Raw genomic sequence first — 18,378 nt, forward strand, 5'->3', positions numbered from 1 at the left:
TTAATAAAATCCATTTAAAGCAAAACCACTCCAAGCCATTCAAGGTATAGAGAACCCTACACTGAAAATAAATTTCTCCACTGAATCACCAAGTCCTCAAACCTCTGACCTCCTCTACAAACTCTTGCCTCACTCTCTGTCCATCCTCTGCTCTCACTCCTTAATTATCTCTTTCTAATTTTTCTCACTTGGTGCATGAAACACTCGAGACCAATACTTTAATAAATAGGCAATTTGCATCGACACAATCCCACCTTCAGCTTAAAACCCACGTGCATAAAGTAGCCTAAGTCAAAAAGTGGGTCTGCCAAAATCAATTCATTTCTCTCTTCATCATTGCAATACCAAACAATACCAACTATCAGCCACCAAAAATGCCAAGCCAAGTGAAGAAAATTCAGAGCTAAAAGTGTGATAACCCGGTTTTTCTTTATTAAGATTTCAATTTATAATTTTATTTTATTTTATTTTAATTTTTGGGTTTGTTTTAGTGGAGGTCTTATAGTTTATATGTATTGGTGTGCAGAAAGGCGGAGAAGGAAGTAGAAGGGTGTAGAAGGTGGCTCTGCCGAATTGATGGCTGGGTTGGTTTGAATTTACTTTTTGCTTTTTGACCAAGTTTTGTGGCTGAGCTTTGTAGATAGAAATTGTGGTTGGTGGTGATGGTTTGGTGTGGGTCCCATGTTGTCTTGTTTTATGATGTTAAGGGGTTGAATTGTTTTTTTTTTTATGATATATATATATATATATATATATATATATTGTCTGAAGAAGAAAGTGAGCCAAATTGGAGGAGGATGAGATAAAGGAAATTGTAATAGTGGGGCGGGACCCATTAGGTGTTTTTTTTACCAATTCTTTTCACGTGGCTTTGTTTTTTAGAAAGAAATGGGATCAGGTTGGTTGACTGTAAAAGAAATAAAGAAAGTAAGAAAAAGTGGTGGGGTCCATTAAAGACATTTTGACCAAACTTTACATAGTTTTGGGCTTTGTTTTCGGCACGTGGGGTTTGCTTGATTGGGGATGAATAAAGATATGACGGATTGTGATATTGTCTGATATCTTTTGAGGGTGTGGTGAGCAGTATTGACGAGTGTATGGAGTTGATGGGTTGAGTCGGTGCGATTCTTCTATATATGTATCTGTCTTGTGTCTTGGGTAAGCAATATAGAAAGAGAGCTGAGACATAGAAAGAGAGAAAAAAATTAGAGTGATGACAGAGAGTCTTGAGAAAAGATAGCGTGTTTGAGGACAGAAAAGAGGTCGAGAGTTACAAAGGGCGCAGCGGAAGCTTGGAGACTTGATGATCCAGTGATGAAATTATTTTACAGTGTAGGGTTCTCTATACCTTGAATGGCATGGGGAGGTTTTGTTTCAATGTTTTTATTAAATGTTTTCATGAAATGCATATGTATTTTGTTTATACTCACTTGTATATGTTTATTTTGTGAAGTTGTTTTGTTAAACCTCCATGAAATTCTTGTTATGGTTTTTTCTACTGGGACTTTTGTCTCACCACCCTCCAGTTTCAGGTACCGAAGATGAATGGGAATCGTAAATACGGGCTTAGGATGAAGAGTTGGCGTTGTGAGTTTTGTTGTTATTATTTGGAGAATTTTTTTGTATTTTTGAGGAATCTGACTTTGTATAAAAGAGGGCATTTATTTGTGATCCTGGATGTATTTTGATGTATTTGGACATATATAAATTGAAGATTTTATTAGAAAATTCGGGGGCATGACAAAAAGAATCTGGCCCAAGTAATTCACCTAGTGGGTCCCTCTAGTACACATTACATCACTACAAAATCTCTCTCTTCCTACTTCGCTGCTCCGTCTTATCACCTTCATCAGACAATGAAAATGTATATATAAAAATAAGTAATTAAATCAAAACCAACTCATTACTCCATCTCTTGTGGGCCCGCCAAGACATCACACCAACTTTTCCTTTCTTCTTTTCTTTTCAATTTCAGCCACCCATTTGCTTCTCTCTTCTACAAACAAAAATCACATGTACATATAGGATATATATATATATATATATATATATATATATATGAAACAAAAATAAAATTCAACCCCATTAAACATCATTTTGGTGGGACCTGCCCACCATTACCACTTCTCTTTTCTTTTCCCATTTCGGCCACAGCATCACCATTTGATGCCCAAAAAAATATTCGGTACAAAACTCCACTAACTTGATAAATAAATAATTAAATAAAATTAATTTATTAAAATTAATACTAAAGAATAAAATATTAATAATCCAAAATCACCAATAAAAATTGAAATACTCAATCTTGACTAAAAATTATAAAATATAATATAAATTAAAATCTTAAAAATCCGGGTTATCACAATCTTCATCACTTAAAAAGAATTTTGTCCTCGAAATTCAGATACAACAGTCTTCGTATACCCGGAAACACCAATAACCACAAAACCAAATCCATAAATCTTTAGCCCAGGCGATGTGAAATACAGTGATATGTAGGACGTTGTGGTAGCTGACAGTGCTAATCACCCCCCCCCCCACACACTCCGTAACCATTGTGGTAGCTAGTCGATGCGTCACCCGCCGACTAAAAAAACCAATCAATAACAAACCTGGGCTACTTGCCCAACCACATTAACCAACCATCCCAGTAGCTGCCGGTGAACGTTATCCGCCCACATACACCCGGCTACGAGTGGTAGTTGACCAGTACTACACACTCGCCCACTCACACCCGTCTACATCATCACTACACTCACACTTCCGGCTGGGTACAGCTATGATACCATTTTGTCACGACCCGAAAATTCCCAATAAAATCCTCAATTTATACAAGTCCAAATACATCAAAATACACCCAGGTTCTAAAAAGAAAAATCTCTTTTATATCAAAACAATTTCCTCAAATATATAAAAAAATTCTCCAAATAATAAAAATAAAACTTGCAACGCCAACTCTTCATCCTAAGCCCGTCTCTAGCAATTCCCATTCATCTTCGGTACCTGAAACTGTAGGGTAGTGAGACAAAAAGTCCCAGTAGGAAAAACCATAACAATAATTTCATGGAGGTTTAATAAAACAGCTTCACAACATAAACATATATAAGTGAGTATAAACAAAATACATATGCATTTAATTAAAACATTTAATAAAATCCATTTTAAGCAAAACCACCCCAAGCCATTCAAGGTATAGAGAACCCTACACTAAAAATAAATTTCTCCACTGAATCACCAAGTCCTCAAACCTCTGACCTCCTCTGCAGACTCTTGCCTCACTCTTTGTCCCTCTTCTGCTCTCACTCTTTAATTCTCTCCTTCTAATTTTTCTCACTTGGTGCATGAAACACTCGAGACCAATACTTCAATAAATAGGCAATTTACACCAACACAATCCCACCTTCAGCTTAAAACCCACGTGCATAAAGTAGCCTAAGTCAAAAAGTGGGTCTGCCAAAATCAATTCATTTCTCTCTTCATCATTGTAATACCAAACAATACCAACTATCAGCCACCAAAAATGCCAAGCCACGTGAAGAAAATTCAGAGCTAAAAGAATCTGGCCCAAGTAATTCACCTAATGGGTCCCTCTAGTACACATTACATCATTACAAAATCTCTCTCTTTCCACTTCGGCTGCTCCGTCTTATTGCCTTCATCAGACAATGAGAATATATATATATATATATATATATATATATATATATATATATATATATAATATGATATAAGTAATTAAATCAAAACCTACTTATTACTCCATCTCCTGTGGGCCCGCCAAGACATCACACCAACTTTTCCTTTCTTCTTTTCTTTTTAACTTCAGCCACCCATTTGCTTCTTTCTTCTGCAAACAAAAATCACATATACATATAAGATATATATATATATATATATATATATATATATATATATATATGAAACAAAAACAAAATTCAACCCCATTAAACATCATTTTGGTGGGACCCGCCCACCATTACCAATTCTCTTTCCTTTTCCCATTTCGGCCACAGCATCACCATTTGATGCCCCAAAAAATATTCTATACAAAACTCCACTAACTTAATAAATAAATAATTAAATAAAATTAATTTATTAAAATTAATACTAAAGAATAAAGTATTAATAATCCAAAATCACCAATAAAAATTTAAATATTCAATCTTGATTAAAAATCATAATATATAATTTAAATAACAATCTTAAAAATCCGGATTTGGAAATGGTTTTGTGAAAATGGATGCCATGAAGTTGCCATGTGATCCAGGGTTACCCAACCCAGAAGGGGGCACGAGATGGCTTGGATGTGTATAATTGAACTACCTGGGCCCCGAATGATGCTAGGGAGATGACTTAGGCCAGGAAGAGTTAGTCAATTCCCTTCGTGATGTCTAGAAGACGCCTAGGGTTGGGTTGTGTTAATATTTTTTGTGTGGGTTGTATTTTGACGGAAATGGTTTTGGGGAAGTGGTGAGAGTGCATTCATGGCGTTCATCTCATCATTTAAAAGTAAGGAAGTATAATGTAGATGCTTACTTGTTATTTCCCCCCGAATTTGCATATGATCCCTTTTTCTTGTACCCTATACTTTGTGTGTGATTCACGAGGCTACAAGAGGTGTATTTTAGGCTATTTTTATTGAGCCGTTTTGTTCACCCTATATTTAATATTTTTCAAGAAATGGTAAAGAAGTGATAGAAGATGTGCCTCCACAAGCTTAGTTTTAGCTTGATATAATCTTTTGTAATTATTTTGTAAAGGCATTCTTTTCAATATTATGACATGCAAATGACCTTATTCTTTTGTCGGTTTTATGAGAAACCGTTATATTTGTGGCTACGGAGGCCTTGGCATGTAGCTCTATTCTTTTGGATACATTTTATCATTTTAAGAATGTATGAATGTTGAATGGATATTTTAATTATCAATGATGAATGCATGAGGTTATTTGTCGATTCAATGAGATGTTCGCATGTGACAGAATGTATACAGGGTTTAATTTCATGTCGAGATGCCTTGGGAGTGCTTCAGGAAGGCTTGAATGAGTGATCTGCTCGATCACATGGGTTTGGGATCTTATCTAATCGACTAGGTGGGCCATCTAGTCAGTTAGATCAAATCTAGGAGGCCATATAATCGACTAAATAGGCCATCTAATTGGTTAGTTTAGGTTTCGGGGACCATCTGATCGGTTACATAGGACATATACTTTGTTAGATGGCCTGGGCAGTGAGTTGGGATTGTCTAGGTTGGTCATCGAATCGACTAGATGGGTTATCTAATTAATTAGATGAGCATCTAACTGGTTAGATCCCAAATCTAGTCGGTTAGATGAGCTGTTTAGGTTGCACCTCTTTAGGATTCTGCATCTAATCGACTAGATACAGGCATCTAGTCGAGTAGATGGTCCTGTATTTGCATTTTGACCCAGACTTTGGTATAATTATATATTTACCCTTAAACTCGTGCATATTTGCAATCACCAAATGACCATAGTAAATGACATAATTGCCCTTTTTAAGCCTTAAACCATGTTAGGCCATGCCAAATGACTATTTTTCCCTTGGGGACTTTAGAGCTATCTTCCAAAGTGGGAAATGATCATAGTATCCTTTTGTGACCTTGGGTTCGGGTAACGACCCGGGTAGCGATCCGGATCCCTGGGTTTGAGTGGTTACATATATATATATATATATGTATGTGTGTGTGAAACATCATTTTGGGGTACAAAATAATAATGTGACTCATTCCCATACAACTATATACATATATTTACATAATCAAAATATGGCCTAAAAGAATAACGTCACAAGTTTGAGACCCTTAAGGTCTTGATTACATTGTCATCGAAATAATTACAAATAATACATCAATTTATGCTTTTGAAATATAAAACTTAGTCGAATCATTTACATGTTCCATAATGATCCCAATGAATACAAGCTACAATCATATGCCTTTACGGTATGAATTACAACACTTTACAATGAATACTTAAGTTAAGCATTGGTTATAAGAATAACAAAATAACCTTCTGTCAACCCTAACACACATGTGAAGGTATGTCATCAACCATGACTCCGTTATAACCTGAAAAATGTTAATGAAAGGGGTGAGCACGGAGGTTCAGTAGATGCCTAAGGCGTAAACTTTGGACTCCCTTGAGCCAACACACGTTGGGGATAAAAGAGAACTGGAATCATACTTGGGAATTTTTTTATAGCATTTAACCTGCAAATCAATCCTCACAGCATTTAGGCATGTCAATACAAATGTACATAAAATGCAATGCAATGCCCCATATTCTCCCAACTTTGGTCTCAACCGACCCTAACTTGGCTTATACCGACCCTAAAATTGGTCCCTACCGACCCTAAACTCACATTTTGAAAACCGCCAACCGACTTTACCGATGCGAGATTGATAACTATTCTTAGTTCCAAATCCGGCAACCAATCGCCTTGTATCAACTTTTTCACGTCTTATACTGGACCGCGCTCCCTCTAGGTCAAGTTAGCACCGGAATCATGAAATTCAGTTCATTTTTATAAAAATCACTTCAAAATCCTTTTCTCATTCCTATTTTTCGCCATGTTATGCATATGCCTCATTTCAATAATTTAGTGTCAATTTCGTCAAACCAATAACAATGGCCGTACATATTACTTTCTACAATAAAATCTCAACATGGCATTCTTCTAAGAAATGAACACAAGAATGATATCTCATTTTAATTAACCACAAGCATGCTTATTATAAAATCTCACAGCATCATAGATCATGCTAGCATTTGCAATTTAGACAACTTTGCACAAAGGCATGTTATACACATATTTATCATATAAATAAATGTTGACACATTTTTATCTCAATCACTAGCATGCCTTCAATCATATCAACACATCATCATCTTCAATTACCATACAATCATATAATCACATAACTTGCTTTTAACATAGAATAAATAAGAAATCAAGAGCAAATTGCTCAACAAAAGGCAAAGCTTTGAAGCATTAGAAATCCCTACCTCAAGAAGTAAGCCAAACAAGCCCTTATGCCAAGCCCCAAATTTCAAAATCCTTAACCCTTTGCAATATTGGTCTCAAATGAAAGCTCTCATCAAGCTCATCAACTTCTCCTCCTATGGCTTTATCAAAATCTTATTTTAATCTCTCCAAGATTAATCTTGAAGTGTGGAAGACATTTAATGTATATAGATAAATATAGAGAGAGAAAGAGAAGGGTTAGAGAGAGGGAATGTGTTATGCTGAATGAGAGGAAGAAAAGGGGTGGTGGATTTGTTTTGCTTTTGATCCATGGCCATTACTGTGCCACTTGTCATTAAATGTTGGTTTACTAATGTGTGCTAAGTTACCATTATGCCCTTTCCCTTTCCATACAATCCCTTCCATATCCCACAAAATATCTTCTAATATATACTTACATATAGATATGTATGTGTGTGAAATGTCCACAATACTCTTCACTGAAGATGGCAAAACTGGGAGAAGTTCTCGAACCCGGAAATCGTCCCGACTTCTAAAAATAAAAATAAAAATGACACCATCATTTCTAATTAACTTAAAATGATTAAAAATACATTTCTAAAAACCTCATCTCGAAAAATGACAAAAAGGTCCTCAGGACCCGCGTGGCACACAAAATGAGGGGCAAAAAATAAATAAAATAAAAATTCAAAAAAATTTAGAAAACTCTGAGACATTATAGTCGAGGACATCGGTGCTGACGGAGATGGCTAATATTCGTGCCTGGGGTAGAAAGGGATGATGTGGATGTCGAGCCAGAGGGCGGCGATGGAGCGGTTGGCGGTGAGAGAGTCGACAAGGTCGTTAGGGACGAAAAGGAGGAGGGAGATGTAATTGTTTGGAAAGGGGATGAAGAAAAAGGCACAAAAACTGTTTGGGAAGGGTAATAATGAAAAAAAAAATTATAATATACAAAATCTGATCTTGTTTGAAAATATTTTTCAGATAGGATTTCTTTATCTTTTTGAAAAATTTGTAAAACAAAATCTAAACTTGTTCGGAAATATTTTTCAGAATAGAATTTCTTTCTCTTTTTGAAAAATTTGCAAAACTTAATTGTCTTTAGAGCAAAAAAGTAAGCCTTATTAAGAATTTTTTCAACTATATATTTTGTAAAGCCAAAGAACTATATATATTTTTATATATTAAAAAATAATTTTTTATTCAATTTTTTAAAAATATTATGAATCTAAATGCAATAATTAAATAAAAGACCTCATTTTTTTTTTTTGGACCAAAAAGTCTTACTAAATTATGTCACCTTAGGTGTCAATGTAATTTTTAAAGACAAATTCAATTTTATTGGGGGTTTTATGCACAAATTTGAAAGTAGAGGGGAGGGTTTTGTGATTTTAACCCAAAAATGTATGTACATTATGTGAGGGATAAAATAGGAATAAAAAAGGGTTAAATTGGGTTTTCAGATTTGCTTTTCGTCAAAAAGTAGTCGGGCTTATTTGCACTTTTTTTAAAAATATTATGGACCGAAATACACATTTTCAAAAAGGAGGGACTGATTGTGCTCATAAACTATATTACAGAGAAGTTTTATGCACTTAACCCTAACATTAATACTAGAAAGATAATTACAAAAGCCGACTGGTATGAAAATGGACCGGAACACTTTCTATGTTACTTTTTCATCTAATGTTATAATCACATCATGGAAAATGATTTGTAATAGAAAAAAGCAAAAAGTGCATGTGAATTCTTAAAATGAAATTGTAATGTTTAAGTTTTTTTTTTTTTTTAATTTTTATATATATATGTATATTAAAGAATGGGTTAGTGGAGGGACCCACAATTATTTTAGTGGTCATAAGACCACATTTGTTTGCTCTGCTATCTCATTCTTTCTCCCATCTCTGTATCTCTGTGTCTTCCTCTCGGCAGTCTCTTTGTTTTTTTTTTTTTAGTTTACAAATTCAAGGCTTGATTAGTCCCTCATCTCTTAGTGTTTTAAAGTACCATTTGAGGCCAAACGAAGCCCACGATGAGCTTTACGCGGTTGTACCAACAATTTTAGTTTTGGTGCTCATTTGTGCATTCGAGTTTAGAGACCCACTTTCAAGTGTTTTGTTCAATTTAGAGGTAGGGGCTCTTAATCCACAATTTTCTTACTCCTATGTGAATTACATCTTCTAAATTGTTGCAGGACATGCTTATTTGTGCTAGTTGTAGTTTAGAAGTAGTTAGAACATGTGCATGTGGTTATGTGAGAGCTTGTATTAAATGTTTTATGTGGAAAACTTGCCTATGTGATGATTTATATATGTTCGTTAGGATGTATTATTATATAAGAGCATGTTGAAATTCTTTGAGAAATTCTTGTGAAATTATGCCTTGCTTACTTAAATTAAGTTGGTTGTGGAATGATGAGTATATTCATGGTACTGATGCACTCATGCATTTACATTGGGTATGAAATGGGAGAAATTGTTTTGGAACAAAAAGGGAAATTTTGGGAAAAGAGTTTTTACAAAATGGTTTTATGAAAACCCAGTCGCTGCGGGGGTACCAAAGGGCCAAAGTGTTAATATAGCCTAGAGAGGATTAAGGAGTCGCCCTAGCGTGGTTGAGCTATCTGGGCCCTTCGATGACACTGCGGGGTTACCAAAGGTCTAGGGACAATAGCCAGTCCTCCTCTCGTGCCGCTGTGGGGTCACCAAAGGGCGGGTTGTATTAATAGTTTGAAAGTGATGGTTTGAAATGTGAAAATGGGGAGCGACATCGGCATGCATTTGCATTCCATGGCATTGTATTGTTTGCACTTGAGTTTGGTTGAAATGTTGTATTATCCCGACATTGTATGATTCCTATTCCTATTGATCTATTCTTTGTATGGATTTACAAGGACACAAGATGCGTGTCTTAAGTGCTACCTACTAAGCTTTATGCTCACCCTATTATTTAATAATCTTTTTTTCAGAAAACGAGAAAGAAGCGGCGGATGACTTTCCACCACAGGCCTAATTTGGATTAGAAGACTTTTTTTTGCTATTTTTGTATTAAGTCCCATATTTTTTGTAAAATCTTAGTTTGTTATATTTGGTATAGAGATTTTGTGAACTCTTGTTATTGTACTACATTTTGGGACTGTAATTATGATAATTTGGATTAAATGGTATGCAGATGTTCCACTATGAGATGAGCCATGTTGAGGTATAATGAACGGATGGATGGGATGTTGGAGTATGTTAATTGTATTTGTTTTAGGACAGGTTAAAAAATACATTTGAATAGGTTGTTGTAGGACGAATTTTAGCGAAGGTCATGCCGAATTTTTTTTTTTTTAATTTTGGCATCTAGGGTTGTTACAGAAATTTGACTAACAAAAAGTGAAGTGATGATTCTTCTACATAGAATTTTTTAACCATAGACTCAAAAGAACAAACAATGCTTTTAACACGCACACGGAAAGCAAGAGTTAAGAAATCTCGAGGAATTCATTCCTCTGGCAAACTATGAAAAATGAAGTGCCATGATTCATGTAAAATTCCTATATAAATTCACCATTGTTCATGCTTGTTCTTGAACTATTGTAATATGGAGCTAAACATCACAATATTTTTGTAAGGAACATGATTAATGTTTCACAAGAGATGATTTTAGTCCATAGTTGCAAACCCCCACTAACACGAAACGACCATTCATGACTTGACTCAGACTTTACAAGTCAATGTCGTGTCACGAACAGTGAGAGGAAGAACTGACAGATTAAAAAACTAACAAAGAAAAATTGGTGTGAACCACGGCTGCATCAACAAAAAATGAAGAGTGAATCAAGGGTTTGATTGCTATCCTTAGTAATGACTAAACTAAAGGGTAAATGCTGTCGGTTAAGTTTGTCGATCTGACTAGATGAATTCTTATTTAATCTGCTGCTGTTGGAAATTTTCTTCTTCAATTGAAAGAGCTTCAGATTAATAGTTCCTGGAAATGTTAATGGGTTGTTAATGTTATTAGTATATATTAGGAGTAAGGTAGAAATATACACACAAAAAAGGTATAGAGAGGGATCAACATGAATTAGTTCAATTTCATGGCCTCTTCAATATGGTTTTGAGTGAAAGAACCAAAGATTTGGGCATCCTCTTGGATAGGCTAAGCATATATGCAATTCACATTTGAGTCTCAACATCATTAAGGAGCATTTAGACAAAACAAAATATATAATATATAGTTAAATACTATAAAAATTACTAGTACAGAAATCAATTAATATGAAACTGAGTCATGGGTTAGATTTTTTTTTTTTTTTCACATTTAGAGTAGGGCTATTAGGATCAGGTCACTTAACCATATTTGTTGTAAGTTCCAATTTTCAGAATATATATTACTCCGTATTATCAATCCACTGCCTAAAACAATTTAAAACACATAAAGTGACAACCAAGCCTGAATAGTTGCAGACCCCGTTAGCACGCAATGCGTAGTCTGAAGATGAAGAAAAAATGGCATTCATGATGACTAACTCAAGGTCAATGCCGTGTGAGATGAAAAGAAAACAGAGAAAAATTAATTGGTATGAACCACGGTTGCATCAATATCCATGATCTCTACGCGCTTTCAAGTCAATACACTACTATATCATTTACGGTGTGAAACTTCACTCTAAACTCAATCTTCTACTTACATTTCTTCCAGCCTAGCTACTTTGCTTGCAAGAAGCCATGGGAACACGAGTTACAAGTGTTGTTGTGATATTGTTACTATTTGCTCTTGTTTTCATAGAATTGGGAGTTGGTGTTGGGTTGCAAATTAGTAGAGATGATCATCAATCAAATGTAAGCTGCACAGAGGGTGAGCTTAAAGCTCTATTCAAGTTGAGGGAATCTCTCGTTGATCATTCAAATCGTTGTTTGCCGTCGTGGGTTGGAGAATACTGTTGTACGTGGACGGGAGTGGGCTGCAGCAAGAGGACACGCAGAGTCGTGAAGCTTGATCTACACAATCCAATTCCGCTCGATCTTTATTTATACTTCACTGACAGCAATTATATAAAAAAATATGATGCAGCCAGGTTGCAAGGTGAGATAAGTCCTTCTATTCTCAATCTAAGGCATTTGCATTACATCGATTTGAGCTTTAATAATTTTCCAGGAACCCAAATTCCAGAATTCCTTGGCTCCCTTAAGAACCTAAGATATCTTGACCTCTCTTTTTCAAATTTTGTGGGGCAAATTCCCCCTCAATTTGGAAACCTCTCCAACTTGCAACATCTCAATCTTGGCTTAAACTATTTACAAGGTCCAATTCCTGATACTCTTGGAAGGATGTCATCTCTCACTTTTCTTGATCTTGGTGACACTAGATATTCAGACTCCCCAATTATGCCTAGTTGGTTGTGTGAAATGAGCAGCCTTGTTCATTTGGGACTCCAATATATAAGTTACCGAGGTCCAATTCTTCCTTGCCTTTGGAACTTGACTTCTCTCACAGTCCTCGATCTCTCTTGGAATAGTTTTGAAGGTTCAGTCCCAAGTGAGATAGGCAATCTTACACAACTTACTGTCCTTGACCTCTCTGACAACAATTTAGAAGGTGAAATACCAAACACCATAAGGAATCTCTGCAGCTTGAGCAGTTTCCATTTGTCTCATAACAAGTTCACCGGAGAGGTACCATTTTTTCAGGGAAATACGTCTACTTGCCTCCAAAAAAGTTTAAAGGAGTTACATCTCCATTCAAATAAATTTAGTGGTTTTCTGCCGAATCAGTTGGGAGAGTTTAGGATGCTAGAGGTGTTTGATATATCTGACAATTCTTTTGATGGTATCATATCTGAAATTCACTTTGCCAAACTCACAAGGTTAGTACGGTTGGACATGTCCTCAAACTTGTTAATTATGAATGTGAGCATCCAATGGGTTCCTCGTTTTCAACTCCAATTTATTCACATGTCTTCCTGCAAATTGGGACCCCAATTTCCTCCATGGCTTCAAACACAAAAACTTGTTGAAGAGTTGGTAATTTCCAATGCAAGCATCTCAGATACCATCCCCAACTGGTTTGAGGATTTGTATTCTGGTATCCACGGCTTAGATATATCTTACAACCAGATTTGTGGAAAGTTGCCGAAGTTTCAAGAATCTAATGCTATCTATGGGCGGTATCTATATTTGAATTCCAACAAGTTTGAGGGCCCCTTAACACCATTTCTGTCAGATGTCACGGAATTAGATTTGGCCGACAACTTACTTTCAGGACATTTTCCTCTCGGTGATGATAATATTCATTTGAATTTTAGAGTTCTTTTTATCTCAAATAACAGTTTGACTGGTAATATTCCGAAGTACATATGCAAGGCCATGGATATGCGAGTACTTGATCTCTCAACAAATAAATTATCAGGAACACTCCCTTGGTGCATGGGGGACTTGGATCAACTGGCAGTGCTTGATCTGACAAATAACTATCTAGATGGTCATATTCCAAGTTCTCTAGGTTCTCTGAGACTGCTCGAATCGTTACACTTGCGTAACAACAAGCTTCATGGGAAGATCCCATCTTTGCAGAATTCGACATATCTGAACGTTCTGGATCTAGGTGATAATGAATTAACTGATATTATCCCTTCATGGATTGGAGAAATGTCTTTTCTACAATTTCTCACTCTTCGATCGAATAAGTTCCACGGTTATATTTCTCCACAACTTTGCCACCTCTCTGCTCTTCAAGTGTTAGACCTATCACATAACTATATAAGTGGAAATATTCCTCGCTGCTTTGCCAACTTCACTACCATGGTTGCGAATCCCAATGCGGAACATACAGAGAAGTGGTATCCACAATACCAAGAGAGCATTTTAAATTACATTAAAGGAGTTGAAGTTGAATACACCAAAACACGCGCATTTCTCACATCTATAGATGTTTCAAATAATCAGATAGTTGGAGAGATTCCTGAGGAGTTGATGGATCTTATTGGGTTGCGGAATTTCAACGCATCCAAAAATCATCTAAGTGGAAGGATCCCAAAGAAGATTGGAAATATGACAGCTTTGGAATCACTTGATTTGTCCACAAACAAACTTTCTGGTTCAATCCCTCCAAGCTTGTCCGCTTTGAACTTCTTAAGCTACTTGAACTTGTCATTCAACAACTTGTCAGGTCCAATACCAACAGGAAATCAACTCCAAACACTCAATGATCCATCTATCTATATGGGCAATAATCAACTTTGTGGATCACAAATCTTTAAGAGCTGCCCTGGTGATACTTCATCTGATGGTCATCATCATGATCAACATGTTCCTGAGTCGGAAGAACGTCTGGCATTCTATACTGCCATTGGACCGGGTTTCTTGGTTGGCTTCTTGGGAATTTGTGGCATTTTGCATTTCAAAAAGTCTTGGAGGTATGCGTGGTTTCAGTTTGTGGAGAATACTTTCAACAACCTACTGGTGGCAGTTGCAGTAAAGGTAGCTTGGGTGCAGAGAAAGTTCCACAAAGATGAAATGGGAGGATAATTTCCTCTCTAAAATGGTTAGTCTTGCTCTCTCTCTCCAAACACATGTACAAACGCACACCCACACGCATATATATATATATATATATATATATATATATATATATATATATATCACACAAGAATACCCTTAAACTATAGCCAATGCACTATATATTTAAGCTCCTATGAATGAATACTTTGGGTATTTGATTTTGTTTCCTTGGTTTTTGTCTATATGAAACTTTTGAGATATTCTCTTATTGCAATTTGGAAATAGAAATTTATTATAGCAATATTCTTAAGCATAGTGCTTGGCCTATGCATGGTTTTCTCAATTATAATCAGAGCATCGAGAATATATAACCAATTACCATTCATTCTTAGCATAATGTAGTAATAATGAATAATTTAATTATTTCTTCTTTATGTCAGTTTTAATGTTTTATTTATTTTTTTTATAAATGTTCACAATATTACTATGAAATGAAGCTACCCAAGGAAGTAGTATATATGAACTAAAAGACATCAAATGTGTTTTCTTTACTCATAAGGAAGGATCATATAGATGACCTTAATTAAGTAACTTTATTGCCTTTTAACGTACATAAAAAACCAAGATTACATCTACTTACATTTTCTGCCATATAGTTGTCTGTAGTTCTTTTCATCACAGCCTTCACAGGGGCTCAAATTCATTTTTTCTCCTTTTCCTTTTTGCCACAAGGTTTTAAATTCAGTTGAAGCAAATGAGATTCAGGTGGACGCTGACAGAATGAGCAGTGGGTTTTCGTATGCTGTCGATGGAAAAGGATCAGTACTCAATAAAGTTCAGAAAAATAAAGTTAGACAATGATATTATATATTTTTGGTAATTTGTTATAATGTTAGTGTGATAATTGTGTGCCTCTCCTAAAACATATATTGTCTTGATTCAGTACCAATATTCTGTGAATTATTATACTCCTTGCAGGCTTGCACTTGTATATACATACACACATGTATATATATGTATAGAGTACATAAAAACATCCATATCAGGCCTGAGAATTTAGCAAAAGGCTCAAACCATGCATGGTGGATATATTTGATATTTGCTTAAATCAAGGCTTGAACTTAAAACCCCAAGATATAAATCCTGAAAACCTGTGATCGTTACAACAATGAATTATTAGATGCCATTCTGATTGTTTTTCTTTACCTTCACATCTACCTATCCTTTCACAAATTTAACTCGTTGAAGATTTTGTTATATCAGTTTTATATATGCTACCAAATATAAACTACTTTGCATCTCTTTATAAATCTAGTTTAATGGTTCTTATGTGATCATTTGGAAGAATTAATCTTACTATTTTCTATTTACCCTATATCATTAGAAACTTTCCTCGCATTATCTTTAAAAACGGAAAATATGCACTATGTCAAAGTGGATTGTGTTGTTTGCTTCATATAATAGATTTAAAGGACAGCGCCTCTATTACGCTCATCTAAAATTCTTCATTTTAGTAGAAAAAGAATGGCAACAACAATAAAAAGGCTAAGATTTAAAGGACAGATACCCAAATTACTTGTAAGAGATGACATCGATCAAGTTGCAGTACTACAGGCACAAGCTATGAGAATGATGGGGAGTGAAGCTTCACCAAGGTTAAACATGTTGGCCAACTACGAGCACAAGCTCCTTTTTCGAATCACTTCATTTTCAAGCATAGTGCTTTATAAGCTTCCATCATTCGGAACCTTGAAGATGACACAACCTCAATGCCCAATGCATACGAATTCCACTACAAAGCATTGATGTGTAGAGAATAATCATAAACAACAATAAGTATAAATGAATAGGGCACAATCATGAGAACTATGATCTTTATATAATTACAAGAATATTGACAAACCTGAACCAATGACAATCAAACTAGCTGCAGATCACAAATATAGACTGTAAAATGAGAGGCAACATAAGGGAATGCCAACAAGCTACCTATACAACAACACAACCACTGCCACTCCAATAAATTCTCCCAAAAAAAGGTTAGCTCAACTTTAAATATCCTCCATTTTCTTTCTTGCTGATTCTAAGCAGAGGGATAAAGGACAGTCTAAGTCAGAAGCAAGCCAATTCGTCCGCAAGTTTTCTTCCTCAACTTTTTTACTTTCTTGACAAACTCAGTGAAGAATATTCGGTCATAATCTTATACTCAACCACAAAAGTGTAAAAGAAGGAATAGATGGGAGGAAGAAAAAGAACCTAAGTCCAGGCCAAGGCAGATTACTCATTACTGCTGTAACTGAGGCATCTTGTTACTGGGTGCTGCGTGTCATCCCACTTCGTGCTACGTTCCTGCACAAAGAATTCACATTTTAAATTTAACGAGTTTGAACGAAAGCAGTAAAAAAAAAAAGAAGAAGCAGTAATGGATGTAATGGAGTTATGTTGATCAGTACATGAGCTTTGAGAATGAATGGAGTCATTCTAAATGGATACATTAATTCAGAGCAAGTTTTGTTAATGTTGGTGTGAAAATTGTGTGCCTTTCCTGAAATATATACTCATTGATTCAGTATCTATATTCTGCTACTCATTGGACTCCTTGCAGACTTGCACAGTTGCACTTGTGTATGTATGAATACGTACAAGATAGCTAAGGTACATGACATATCCATATCAGTATTCAACTTGTAATTGTTAAAAACAAGCAAATTGGCTATAATGAATTTGCAATAATTGATATATTGCTTAAAAAGACTTGAACTTAAAACCTCAGGATACTAATCCGGAAAAACTTTCTTCCCAACAACATGAATTATTAGATGCATTATGTTTGTTCTTCTTTACCTTCATAGTCTAATTATTCTTTTCACGAATTTAACTGTTGATTGAAGATTTTGTTATATCAGTTTTATAAATGCAAGTATGCTACTGATTATAAACCATGATGTATCTCTTTATAAACCTAGTTTAATTGTTCTCATATGATCACTCAGAAGAATTATTCTGTACTCTATTTCAATTTGTGCGAGTATGTTATCATTAGAATGTTTACAAACCCTAATAGCTAGAATGACTTTCTGATTTGGGCATCTTGGAATTGAAAACAAATTGAAATATAGTCGAGTCTTAAATTGGAAACTTACCTTGGCCAGCTTTGACAATCATCTATGGAAGGAGAGAAATAATCTAATATTCAGCTTATGCAAACCCACTCCTCCTCTGAAAACATTGATCTCCATTGTTGATTCAATTCGGCTTCGGCTATTCTCCATCAAGCGATGCCAGAGTCCCTTTGCTGAAACCCTCGAACCCTCCGAAAGACACACCTTCTTTTCTTCTCCTTGGAATCTACCTTTGTCTTTCTTCGAACCCTCCGAAAGAAAACACCTTCTCTTCTCCTTCACCTACTATACCCAGGTCTGGTATAAGGGTAGTTAGGTTCGTTGATTAATGGGTGGGCCAGTGGTAACACCTTTTGGGTTTGTTTGTTTTGTTTAACTTGGGCCTTCCCTTTTGAAGTTTTTTTTTTTTTTTTTCAAACCAATGATATTTTAAATTTGGACCCTTTAATTTTTCCGATCCAACGGTTGATAATATGTATATTATGCTCTTAACCCTAACTAATGCTATTAGCACTGCCTTTAACCCCTAACTCATCCCCAACTACAGAGTATCCATTATCAACCCCTACCTCATCCCCAACTACAGAGTATCCATTATCATCACAACGCTTCGCCTTGCCGCCTTCTCCACTGCTTTGCCGCGCCTTGCCGTCTCCGCCATCGCTCTTGCCACCATCTATCCATCCTATTTTCAGGCCAAAAACCAGTATAAAGACGGAGGAGAGGAACAAGGTGAAAGAGAGAAGAAAATCTAGAAACCCAAAA

At 35.5% G+C, this 18,378-nt stretch overlaps 1 protein-coding gene and 1 long non-coding RNA gene across 2 annotated transcripts; one reads left to right on the plus strand and one right to left on the minus strand.

Moving 5' to 3' along the window:
• The first annotated feature begins 11,595 nt into the window (after positions 1–11,595).
• Positions 11,596–15,359, plus strand: LOC132302916 (receptor-like protein EIX2). Its single transcript, XM_059799925.1, has 2 exons — positions 11,596–14,534; positions 15,224–15,359. Exon 1 carries the CDS (start codon positions 11,720–11,722, stop codon positions 14,516–14,518), a length of 2,799 nt encoding a protein of 932 aa, XP_059655908.1. The 5' UTR covers positions 11,596–11,719; the 3' UTR covers positions 14,519–14,534; positions 15,224–15,359.
• LOC132302917 (uncharacterized) lies at positions 15,016–18,040 on the minus strand. The gene is made up of 4 exons (XR_009480982.1): positions 17,635–18,040; positions 16,395–16,840; positions 16,059–16,283; positions 15,016–15,293 (listed from the first exon to the last, which is right to left on the minus strand). It is a non-coding gene; the product is annotated as an uncharacterized LOC132302917 (long non-coding RNA).
• Between the last annotated feature and the right edge of the window lie 338 nt (positions 18,041–18,378).

The sequence above is a fragment of the Cornus florida genome, unplaced genomic scaffold (genome assembly GCF_030987335.1).
Source record: "Cornus florida cultivar Cherokee Brave unplaced genomic scaffold, ASM3098733v1 CherokeeBrave_3.0.0_Hap2_Chr04, whole genome shotgun sequence".
Taxonomy (NCBI): Eukaryota; Viridiplantae; Streptophyta; class Magnoliopsida; order Cornales; family Cornaceae; genus Cornus; species Cornus florida.